Source organism: Mytilus californianus, unplaced genomic scaffold (assembly GCF_021869535.1).
Source record: "Mytilus californianus isolate M0D057914Y unplaced genomic scaffold, xbMytCali1.0.p SCAF_9, whole genome shotgun sequence".
Taxonomy (NCBI): Eukaryota; Metazoa; Mollusca; class Bivalvia; order Mytilida; family Mytilidae; genus Mytilus; species Mytilus californianus.
Window position 1 is genome coordinate 18,811,191 of NW_026262745.1, and position 13,570 is coordinate 18,824,760.

The window sequence follows — 13,570 nt, forward strand, 5'->3', positions numbered from 1 at the left end:
AGTTCACTCGCAAATACCTACCTATTTTAAAGATCAGTCTGTACCTATCATATCTTATACCTATACCAAACCAATTGCAACTAAACTTTTCAATTACAAACACGTGTTGCAGGATCTCAATATTGACGACTTCAAGTCTAAACCTCCTGATTGCACCTGTGCTAGTTCCCCATCCATATATAGTTCGGCTGGCCACGTTATTAGTGGTGAACTAAACATCGTCAATAACAGTTCTCTGCGAAATGTGTTATCCAATGGCCCGAAATATCGTGAGCCTAAATCAATCAAATTGAATTGGAAACACAACTCTACAATACTGATGGATTCAGTCGAGGATTATGCCAGACAATGGGTTAAACGCGAGAAAGAAGATGTAGATACTCTTTCCGAATGGATTAAGGCAGTGAGGTCGTTGATACAAATCAGAATTAGGAAACTGAATGGGTCTATGAATACCCATGCTACATCAATCTTTAAAGACCGAAATGTTGCAAAACACTTGTCCTATCTCCGTGACAAATATGATGTTGTTCCCGCAGAGAAAGTCACAAAACAACATCGTTTTTGTGTGTAAATAACATTACATAAACTGCTTGATAAATGAATTAGGTATTGACAATTTACTTGAAAACTCAACATATACCCCCACCACACTTACCAAAGAGGAAATCCTGGATAATCGTAGGTCTGTTCTAGTTCCTTTGGAATTTCAACCAAAGATGAAGTACTGGATCTTCCATCACTTTATTGGATACCTAAACTACATAAGTGTCTTTAAAATCAACGCCATATTGCTTGGTCTTCCAAGTGCTCGACGAAACCTCTTTCAGTTTTATCAGCAATCAAAGCCGGGCTTCAAAGTTATAGTGGAACTATCTTTTCTAGAAGTGGCGTGGATCAGCTCAAATGAAAATTTCTCTGAAACTGACATTATCAAGATGCTTGATTTCTTGATTGACAACATATTTGTTACGTTTGGAAGACGAGTTTAAAAAAAAACAATCGACTTTCCCATGGGAACTAACTGTGTCCCTCTTTTCGCCGACTTGTTCCTTTATTCATATGAGGCTGACTTCATACAGGAACTTCTTAGGAAGAAAGAAAAGAAGTTAGCAGTATCCTTTAACGTTACCTTCTGCTATATAGATGATGTTCTCTCACTAAATAATTCAAAAATTGACTATGTTGAACGCATCTATCCCATCGAACTTGAGATAAGGATACAACAGAGACAGTTAAGTCTGCCTCATATCTTGATTAAATCTAGAAATTGACAATAAGGGTCGGTTGAAAACAAACCTTTCAGCTTCCCAATTGTGAAATTCAATTTCTATGTAACAACATTCCAGCAGCTCCTGCATACTAAGTATATATCTCACAGTTGATACGATATTCCAGGGCTTATATTTCCTATCATGATTTCCTTGATAGATATTTGCTGCTCACAAGGAAGCTATTAAACCAAGAGTTCCAAGTGGTGAAGTTGAAATTATCCATTCGTAAATTTTACGGACGCCATCACGAGTTGGTTGACCGTAATGGAGTATCCGTTTCACATGTTCATATGATAGCGGATATGTTCCAAATGTCGTACTTTTAATCCCGTCCCCTTTTCTCCGAATGTGACCTACTGATTTAGACTTAATACCGGGTTTTTACTAACATGAGCAACACAACGGGTGCCCCCATGTGGAGCAGGATCTGCTTACCCTTCCGAAGCACCTGAGATCACTCCTCCTTTTTGGTTAGTCTTAAGTTTTTTATGTTGTGTTTTGTGTACTATTGTTTGTCTTTTTCTTTTTTAGCTATGGCGTTGTCAGTTTATTTTCGACTTATGAATTTGAATGTCCCTTTGGTATCTTTGGCCTCTCTTTTAAATGATTACTTAACGGTGTACAGTTCTTTGTTTTACTTCTTGACTTTTTCATTTTGTTTTGGATCAGTTTTATTATTTTTTCTTCAAAAGATTTCTTTTCATGCATGCTTCAACAGCGGCTTTTTTTAAAATTTCTTATGTAAATGTTTTTGCGAGTTATTTTTTCCTTTGTTCTTTAGTGTAGTCATCATCTTTTTGTTTTACGGTGGACAAACTCTGAGGTATATTTCTAATATAAAAATAAAAATATGTGGTATGATTGCAAATGAGACAATCCTCCATCAGAGACTAAATCACCTAGAAGTTAGCAAGTTTGATACATTTTTGCTATAAATCCATAACATTCTCTGCAAGGCACAAACTGCAAATTATCCTTATCAAGCATGCCATCAAAGGTAATGTCGTTGTTTTAGATATGAACTGTTATGATGACGCGGGTCATACACTATCAACAAACAGCAACTGTGATAGAAAAGAAACAAACAATGAACTGCAAAAAAAAAACACAAAATGTTGAAATACCACCCACCGAAGCAAAACCCATGGTAATCTTCAAACTACATACCTCTCAGTGCTATAAGTTGCAATACATTGACTGGCTTCTCAATTCATGTTGCTTTTGTCCAAAGAAGAATATTAAAAGCTTTTGAACTTAATTGAAAATAGGCATACTTATGCGATATATACTTATCATAACTTCTATATTTTGGCAATTTTAAAGGAAACATTTACAGCATCTGCATATGAACATTCCTGCCCTTTATATCGGCATATGTTAAAAAGATATCATATAAACGTATCACCTTACGATCAGTTACGTATACTTTTTGTATGAGAGTTAACTCTGGGGTATTCTTCCTTGGCATTATCTGAAATGCACCGAATGTGAACATGATGTTGTATTAACTTGATCACAGACAGATCTTTTCATCTGGAACCATGCCAAAAAATAATGAAATTTAGATTCTGAAATCTGTTGTATACTTTGCAATATTTTCAAGAACAGTGCAAATTTTATAAATTGAAATCAATTATTAACACCCACTGGTCATGTTGGTATTGTTGTAATAGATACTTATAAACTTTCGAGACAAATCACAAATGTATTAGCAAATGTCGTCCATCTTGGTTAGTCACTATGTTAAATAATGTCAAGAGTGCACACGCAATGTCTGCTGTACTGATCATGATTGAATTTCATATGCTTAGACTTTAAGATCAAAGTTCTACGACAGGTATCACATACCTTATATTATCAATAATCGATGAAAATGAGACCAAGGTAAGATAACCCTGGCAGACGGAAAGATGGGTCAAGATGCACAATTCATTTCAGGTAGGTGGTAATGGTAGCCTTTTTCTCCATTCCTCTGCCCATATCGTAAACTTGGATATATCTGATAGCTCGTTTCGAAAGTGAGAAAAAATTTCACATAATTATGTTGTTTCATTTTCGGGGTATGAAGTGAGATTCGTTTTTTACGTAATCAACCATACCCCCAAAAAGCCCTTTGTGATGATGCCTCTCGAGGTAAAAAAAAATCACTTTTTCACACAATAAGTTCTTGGAAAATTTACTTCTTAGCATACATAACATATAGGTTTTACACCTTTATTCACTAGTGTGAAGCTAGCCGTCGATAACAGCCGGCGTTAATATTCATGGAGCCAGCCTGCAATAATATTCATGAGCCGTCAATAATAGTCATGAGATGACTTGCGTTCGATTAAGTGTTGTAAGAAACTATGATCGATTATAATGATTAAATAACGTTTTTGTTTATATTTGATATTGTTTCAAACAGGCAAGTCAATGGGTGTCTTCTTCGAGGTCCGCGTTTATCTAATCAATTATAAAAAGGAACTATTGGTCTTCTGCAAGGTCTGCGTCTTTGAACAACATTTAAAATGAAAAATGAAAAGGTTCATGCTTCCATAAACATAGAACCAAGAACCTATCTTTTCAAGATTCTGTGATTAGTGAAATAATGTAAACTGAAACAACAATAAATAAAAGGATGATTGAATATAGAAATTTAACGATTACTATCAATAAAGAAAATAGACGAAAGAGATGAAATATGCTTAATTATGAATCTTGAAAACGGGACATTCCACCGCACAAATTAAATAGAACAGTTCTTAAAGATATTTCTGACTTCTCGAAGTATTTAGATATTTAACAAATATAATTTTATCGTACACTGAAAGGAATTAAAGGGAATTAATTGTCATAAGGGAATTCCATAATCTGTTCATTGTTCCATATATAGTCCCATCTCAAAAGTCGTACATACCGTAAATGCGATCGTTTATCTTCCATTTTAAACAGACCAGACAAACAAAAAGTTTTGCAATTAAAGAAAAATAAAGAAAAAGAAGAAAAAAAAACTGAAAGTTACTTTATAATGACGTTTCATTATTCAAAACTACGTATACCAATTTGAGTCTTAACATAATCAGATTATTGTCATTCAGAAGAAGGCATTGCGTTTGAAATGTCCCATAGCACTTATGCCCTAGACCCGTACGGGTTTGTCAGCAAAATATTAAAAAGAGGAGGGGTACCCCGGTATATCCCGAAGTCGAAATAAACTATTGCCGGTCTGCAAAACTAAGAGATTCTCCATGTGGGGAATTATACTAGAGGTAGAGGTAGGCATTGCCTCTAAAATGGTCCATAGCACTTATGTCCTAGATCCTTATGAGTTTGTCAGAATAGGGTAGGGGGTACCCGGTATATATCACATAGTCCAAAACCAGTATTGCCGGATGGCCAAACTAAGAGATTCTCCACGTGGGCCATTTTACCAGAGGTAGAGGTAGGCATTGCCTCTAAAATGACCTATAGCACTTATGCCCTAGACCCTCAGGAGTTTGTCATCATAGGATGAGGGGGTACCCGGTATGTCACATATTCCAACTTTACTATTGACGGCTGGCCGAACTAAGAGATTCTCAACGTTGGCAATTATACTAGAGGTGAAGGTAAATTGCCTCTAAAATGGCCCATAGCACTTATGCCATAGACCCTAAGGAGTTTGTCAGCATAGGGTAGGGGTACATGGTATGTCACATAGTCCAAGACCACTATTGCCGGCTGGCCAAACTAAGAGATTCTCCACGTGGGCCATTATACCCGAGGTGGAGGTAGGCATTGCCTCTAAAATGACCCATATCCATTTGTTAGATAACTAATGGCAAATATTTTAATACTTCGAGAAGTCAGATATTATTAGTTACATAGTGTGCTAGTGACCTAATACGGTATATATGGGGTCAGTAAATTCCATATGGGGTGAGAGCGAAGCTCGAATCCCCATATGGAATTTTCTGACCCCATATATACCGTATTACGTCACTAGCACACTATGTAACAAATTTATCTTACCAACTATCTTAACGTGTCATATGTAGATTATAGTGACCTATCAAAATTAGCAGGTCTTCAATACAGTTAGCATTAAGAAACTATTTCCATTGATCATACAAAAACAGATGCCAACAATAACAACTTGTTAGCTTTAAATGTGTTTTATGAATTTATTTCAATCTTCATCAATTACTTCGTCTGTTGAAACCTTTAAGATTTTTCTCGGTACCGTTTTGTTTTTATAAAGGGACGTAACACCACTACTAACCGTGTATTGAAGTAAACCCTGCCTCCCTACTAACCTAATATGGAATATACACGGCCTCCACGCGGACGCTTTTAACCAATCATAGTCCTAGAAATGTATAGGAGGTAAGATAAAATTATTTATCAGAACCGTCTTTTTTATGGATTGTTTGAGTGACTGTCCCACTTTCAAGAAGCATTTACAGTTAAATTTCTATTTTTAATCATTTTGTTACATATAATTGTTTCAGTTTACATCATTTCACTTATCACATAATGTTAATGAATCATTGCTTGGTTCTATGTGTATGAAGGCACTAACCTTTTTATTTACTTTCATTTAAATGGTGTTAAAAGACGCGGACCTTGCAGAAGTCACATATTGATTTAAGATTTTATATTGCTATAAATAGCAGAACCATATTGGATATTTACGGCAAAAAGTTATTTTATTGTCATAATATATTAGTTACCCACACCACTTCATCGAACGCGGTCTCATCTCATGAATATTATTGACGGCTGGCCTCATGAATATTAACGCCGGCTAGCTTCACACTAGTCCTTTATTCTATGATCATCTGCTCTTCAAATCATTACAAATGGTTAAGCTCAGTCATTTGTTAAAATTTGAAACATGTCCAATATCACTGCACAGAGATTTTTTGCTAACTGACTATTTTTGAGCTCCTCAATTTGAGGCGCATTAGGGATATTGACCCATACATGTATATATACTTAACTGAGTAGTTGTGATGGGTCTTTGAAAACTCGTGTTACATTAATGTCTATCTTCAAGATTCAAAGCACGAAATTCTGAACAAAAAATCGGTCTTAATATGTTCCTTTCGAATTTCAGCCAATGATAAAGAACTCGATTGCACTTTACTATACTGTATACCCAATATATAAGTATCCTTACGAACAACGTTTTATTGCTGAGTTTTCCTAATGCTCCACGAAACCCCTTTCAAAATTATAAATAGCAATATTATCATCAATCAAAACCGGGCTTCAGAGTTACTGTGAAACTACCTATTCTAGGGTGGTGTGAATCAGATGTGTAAACTCAAAATTTAAAAGATTTGTTAGTTGATACCGCTGCTTGGGGACTATAAGTCCCCGAGGGTATCATCAGCTCAGTAGTCAGTGCTTCGGTGCTGACATGATTTATAACATACCTTTCTTAAAATGTGCATTCGTAAATTTAGAAATAATTCAGAAACTAAGGTTCCAACTCCCTCAGGAAAAGTTGACAAAGGATAGATTGGGCTAATATCGTTTTATGTTCCATTTGGTCATATATATCTTTCCATGTTTTTCGGTACTTATGCATCCTTGACTTTCAAATATTTGAAATTTCCCTCTTTTTTTTTAGTTCGTACATCTAGTCTCTCTCTTCATGCAATATAATACATTTATTGAAAACTGATATGTTTGTGACAAGAATTAACTATGAATTGTATAAATGAATTTCATAACATTACGTACACATGCAGTAAAGGTAATAAATAGTCGCTAATGTCATACAAGCTTTTTTAAAAGCTTATACTTCGGATATATATAGAAACATATCGATTGCCATGTATTTAACCAACCGCTTAGATAATTCATAGCGGAAGTGATTTATTTACATTCTTACTTAACAACTGAAAAACGAAACTATCATGGCTGAAAGATGCCATATATGTAAATATGATAGCAAAGTTGTTACTTCAATTTGTCTCAAATGTCATAAATCAGTCTGCTATTCATGTGGGGTTCGGCATTTTTATCAACAATATGACCATCGTCCAGGACTCAGAATTGACAGTTTGGATATCTGCTGCCAGCATTCTAAATATCGAGATATTTACTGCCAAACATGCGATGATGTGATGTGCATTAAGTGTTTAGCTAGGACTCACAAACATCATACACATTGTAATCTTGAGGAGGTTGTTATCAAACTTGCAGATTCAAAATTACCCTCGGTTAAAAAAGATCGCGAAGAATCAGAAAAAGCTGTTCAGAAACTGGACTCAAAAATAAAAAAGAGGCAAAAAATCTGGGACTCGTTTTTGCAGGATGCTGTATCGTTCGATGTATTATTGAAACAACAAACTAATCATATAGAAAGTTTGCTCTTCAGAAAGAAACATGAAGTAAGAGATATTTTTGAAGGCGTTCATAAGGATGTGGCAATTTTCTTGGAACAAATGAGAAACTTAAAAATCGCCAGAAAAATAGAACATGAAAAAGAAAAAACTTTATCAGAAGCTTTGCATGCTATATCCAAACATCGAAATGCCACAGAATTTGTTCGTCGGTGTCTGCAGTTACGAAATGATATACAAAACTGTGTAACAATTCCAAAGGCTGTTGGAGACGAGATTCCCACCCTTCAACTTAGATACGACAAACACCCTGTCAGTGAAATAGAAAAGGTTCTTCCCTGCATTTACTTTGGGTAAATATGTGACATTAAATATTTCTATATAATTCTAGATATTCAACAGTTAAATAGCAAATATTTATACACCTTAGGGACCGGTCATTATTTATCTCCAAAGGGGGGGGGGGGGGGGGGGGGGGGCAAAAAAGTAGGGGGTGTCATGAAAAAAATTGAATCTGATAAAGGGGGGGTCATTCTCTTTCAGGTTGATCTAGTAGGGGGGTCATGATTTTATTGGCCATAGATTCATTGATCGCCATATACAATGTACCATGACCATAGACTATACATGTATAGTCAGAGCTAACTTGTCTCCTAGTTTGACTCTTTCACAAATATCAAACTGTCACTATCAGTGATCTACCTAGAGCTAGTCACTTTACTCTTTGACTAATTTTATTGTCAAGTGACTAATGAATATGACCAAAAAATGTGCAAAATAAGTCACTTTTCTTATGTTTTTCTAAGCCATGATGTTTTAGAACTAAGAAACTAGGAATAGAGACTATAAAATTGGTTTCAAAATCCTGGCTTCACCACAGCAAAAGTAGACTTTGCTTTTTGAAGGCGACACCATTTTTATTTTTCAAGATGAACTTATATATTTTACAAACTGTTGTTTTATGTGTACAAAAAAATATTCTATAAAGACATTTTCAAAGCATTTTATTTTTATTTTTACTCCATATCTTAAATATAACTCATATAGATTTCCACTATAAATAAATATATGAATGATTTTTTTTACATGTACAGTGGATGGGCCAGAACTTATTTTATAGGAAAAATTTTGCTATCAATTTTATCGGTGTGTAGGAAATTTCTTTTGAAGGCACACAAAACATAAAAGACATGGTCTCAACAAACTGGTAGCTTGGTTAATTTCTGTCAATTTTAAGGATTTAATTAAAGAATACAAAAGCTAGAATTTTCTATTCGGACTAATTTCAGATAGTCACTTTTAAAAGTTTATATAAATTTTCAAAACCACTTGGATTTTCATATCAATTGTATTTTGACCTTATCGAATACGAGGTTGTTTGATAGTTTGGTGTATTGCTGTCAAATTTATGGATTTTATTAAAAAGTAAGAAAAAAAATCTAAAATTTTCAGTTTAGGCTAAATTCAGATCATTGCAGATAGTCACCTTTAAAAGTTTTTATAACTTTTTCAATTCAACTTGGATTTTCATAAAACCGTACACCTATCTCATTCATATATTGATCTTACAGAATGCCAGGTTGTTTGGGAGTTTAGTGTATTGCTGTCATTTTTATGGATTTAATAAATAGGTTAAAAAAAGGTTAAATTTTCAGTTTAGGTTAATATCAGATAGTCATCTTTAAAATTTTTTATAACATTTTCAAATCAACTTGGATTTTCATATAACTCTACAGCTATCTCATTAACATACTGATCTTACAGAATGCCAGGTTGTTTGGTACTTTGGTTTATTGCTGTCATTTTTATGGATTTAGTTAATAGGTAAAAGAAGCTACAATTTTCAGTTTAGGCTAAATTCAGATAGTCATCTTTAAAAATTGGTGTAACGTTTCCAAATCAACTTTGATTTTCATAAAACTCTACAGCCATCTCATTTATATATTGATCTTACAGAATGCCAGGTTGTTTGGTAGTTTGGTGTACATGTATTGCTGACAAATTTAGGGATTCAGTGGCGGATCCAGAAATTTTCATAAGAGGAGGCCCACTGACTGCCTAAGAGGGGGCCCGCTCCAGTCATGCTTCAGTGATTTCCTATATAAGCAACTAAATTTTTCCCACAAAAAAGGGGGCCCTGGCCCCCTGCCCTCCCCCCCCCCCCCCCTAAATCCGCCTTTGGGATTTAATTAATAGGTAAAAAAAGCTGCATCAAAGTCAAAAACATGTCTGCCTAAATTGCTTAAAAAAGACCATAATTTCTTTCTTGAAAAGTAGAATAGATAAAGGGACATTGTATAATTGAAATATAAGAATGCTCTATTATTAAGACATGTAAGACAATAATTGGTAATTCAGCATATGGTAATATGTTTACTAGTCAAGAGTTATTGTCCCTTAATTTAAATTATTCCCTTTATTTTAAATTAATATGGTATTTTGAAAATTGTATACAAATTGGATAGTTAGTTAATATTTTTTTGATTGTTAACAATAGTTTGAATAAATCTTTATGTCCTATGGTCACAAAAGGGGAAAAAAGCGGTGACCCTCAATTATTTAATAGAACAAAGAAGAGATACATTAAACTGTTTCAAATTTAAGATGACCTCAGATTTCAGAAAAATATAAACTAAGTACATTTAATAGTATGGTTAATATTTCTTCATATGTTTTATGACTTGCATGAATATTGTTAGCACTTCTTAAGCCTCTATGAAAGGCTGGCTGATATAGTATGCTATTACTTATGTCTTGAGATTTAATTGTGATATTGTTTATATCTGAGGCTGCACATATAAAATCAAATCTATACATGTATATTCATACTGGTTTTAAAATTAATAAAATGTATGTTTCTGATACACACATAAATATATATATATATGTGGAATTAACTAGCACATTTTGAATTTTGTATTAATACACCAAAGTCTATTCTTTGATTTCCAGACATAAACATGCAAATATTAAAATAGAAAAAGAACCTAAATCATTTTTGATTGTCATTAAGTTTTAGAGGGGCAGGACTCTTTTTATAGTTTTTTTTAGATGGGCAAGGACTTTTTTGCAGAATTTAAAAGGATGGGCATTAACTTTTTTAATGAAATAATATTAAGAATGCACCGGCCCATCCAACTGGTAAATATTGAACGGTCCCTTACATCAGTGTATTCTTCTATCAGATGTCGTCCTCAATTCATTCTCTGTGTATGTGTATTAAAATACCTTACTAGGAATATTAGCAACAAATAATAATTGAATCATTTGAAACCTTTCAATTATAATCAGAAAAGAGAGGGGGGGGGGGGGGGTCAAAAGTTTTTATGTAGTTGAAAGAGGGGGGGTTAAATTTTTTAACACATTTTGAAAAGGGGGTCAATCATTTTTTATCATTTCAAATTTACATTTTGCCGGCCCCCCCCCCTGGAGATAAATAATGACCGGTCCCTTACTATTAATTTAGTTTGCTTTGCGTAAATAGTACAAATCTTTAAGAAAAACATACATAACACCAAAAAAACAAGATGTGATGTGATTGCCCATGAGACAACTATCTACCAGTGACCAAATGACATAGATGTTAGCATCTATATGTCATTATGCGGTCTTCAACGATAAGCAAAACCTATACCGTACAGTAAGCCATGACAGGTTTCGACATGAAAAATGTAAAACTATTAAAACCAACGGCCTGATTCGATTTTATGTTTTATTATGAAGAAACGTTCTCTACTTGATTTTAGCACATTTTTGCTTATGGTTTTTTTCGATAAGTACTTCTAAACCGTGATATACTTAGACAGCCACTTTTCCGTTACTCAGAGGGCCCGGCCCCCTTTTTGTGAGAAATATTTGGTTGATGATATAGGGAATCACTAAGGCATGACTGGAGCGGGCCCCCTCTTATTAAAATTTCTGGATCCGCCACTGTTACTAGTGTTCATATTAGAGTACAACCATATTTGTATGACAAAATATAATTGATTGTTTAATCGATTGTCTTTATTTCCTCCAATAAATGGTTTAAGATTCACATGTACTTCCCAAACTATCCATCTTAAACTATTAGTTATGCTCCTTGGAGACAGTCGTCTTTGCTTTTAAAACGTCATGACTAAGGTAAAACATTTCAGGAAGAACCATTATATTACATGTATTATCTATGCATAATACGAACTTAACTTTTGAAACAGTTTTGCATAAAATAGTCGACAGTAACTACACGTATTTCCCGAAGTGTGCAATGTTAAACTTTTATTAATTCATCTTAAAGTTGCGACCATCTGTAAAACTGATACCAAGATCAAGGAATGTTTAGAGAACATCAAAATTATGTGCAAACCATTGTCATGATGGTGGCATACCGAGGTTATATATAGTGGACTCAAAGACAATAAACATTTGAAGATACAATGTAAAATTCTTCATAAATCTTAGTGCCCACTAACTCTTATTGATAGTTTAAAAATAGTAGACGGTTTATGAAAGTTATCATTGATCTTCATCAGACACTATTCTCTTGACAAAAACATTAATAAGCCAAATAAATAAATAATTTGTGAACAAGACAACTATTGTGGCCTTAATGAATCATTCAGAATCATAAACGGTCTGTTCTGTCTGAATAATCTGTCAAAATGTACATTCTGTATGTGCCTGTCCCAAGTCAGGAGCCTGTTATTCAGTGGTTGTCCTTTGTTTCTGTGTATCATTTTTGTTTTTCGTTCATTATTTTGTACATAAATTAGGCCGTTAGTTTTCTCGTTTGAATTGTTTTACATTTGTCATTTCGGGGCCTTTTATAGCTGACTATGCGGTAGGGATTTTGCGCATTGTTGAGGCCGTATGGTGACCTATAGTTGTTAATTTCTTGTGGAGAGTGTTTTCGTTGGCAATTATACCACATCTTCTTATTTTTTATACTTTTAAGTTTTAAATAAAGCCCATATCAAACATTTGTTGTTGTGCGGAATACAATCTCTGGAATTCTAAAGTAAATGTCTGAAAAAGCTGATACAACCCATTGGGAATGTTTCATAAATAATTTTCATCAGCAAAACTTGTGATCAAACTTTTTGAAGTCAAGTACATAAATCAATCGGGACATCAAAACAAAAATGTCAAAATAAGACACCAGATAAAACGAAAAAAAGGGTACGATGCTATACCTTAAACTAAGTGGTTACAAAATCTTAGTTCATACATTATATTTTGCAAGTGGATTTTACACAAAATGTTTAAAAATTATTAGTCATTTGCTCCAAATATTTTTAAAAACAAAAAATTAAGATGAAACTAAATAAATCCGATGGCAAGATTCTGCACATATATTTTGGTAAATTTTCAACTAATTGTTTTCTTCATCTTTTCAAAATCTAAGGTTACAAAATCCTTAAGCAAATTTGATCTCGTATGTTTGTGGCTTTTTTGGTTGCATAGCACCCTTGTGTCATTGGCTAGTCATGATTTGACCTATAGCGTACATTATGAAAGATATTATTCAAATGCATCTCGACTGCTAGACAACAGCAAAAAATGATTTATTTACTTAGGCGTATACTTTTGTGGAAAAAATAAAGAGGTAGTGATGATTTGTCTAAAATTTAGTTTAAACCAAGGCCATTTTAAAAGGTATAATTATATTAAATCTTTTTTAGAAATTCACATTCATTATCACACCTTCAAGCATGTAATTTGAGGTTCTAATAATATAGTAACATTTTTTTCAAATAACAAAAGTACCAAAGGCAATTTTGATAGATATTGGCATACTCACATTAGCATATACAATTATAAACTCTTACCAGCTTAAACTTTTGGAGGTTTTTTTTTACAAATAAAACATTTTTTGTGCACTTTTGAAAATAAAATTCTCCCAACCATAGATTTTTTTAAACGTCCTGGGGTCAAAAACATTTATACTACATACTAATAGTTGAAAAGACCATGCAGTTGTATACAAGAACAGATTCTGAA

At 33.6% G+C, this 13,570-nt stretch overlaps 1 protein-coding gene across 1 annotated transcript in view; it reads left to right on the plus strand.

Moving 5' to 3' along the window:
* Positions 1-7,105: 7,105 nt before the first annotated feature.
* Positions 7,106-13,570, plus strand: part of LOC127716281 (uncharacterized) — a 43,933-nt gene continuing 37,468 nt past the window's right edge. Inside the window, exon 1 of the mRNA XM_052222442.1 lies at positions 7,106-7,944. Within this exon, the coding sequence (XP_052078402.1) occupies positions 7,163-7,944 (782 nt within the window). The 5' untranslated portion in view covers positions 7,106-7,162. The remainder of the gene's footprint in view (positions 7,945-13,570) is intronic.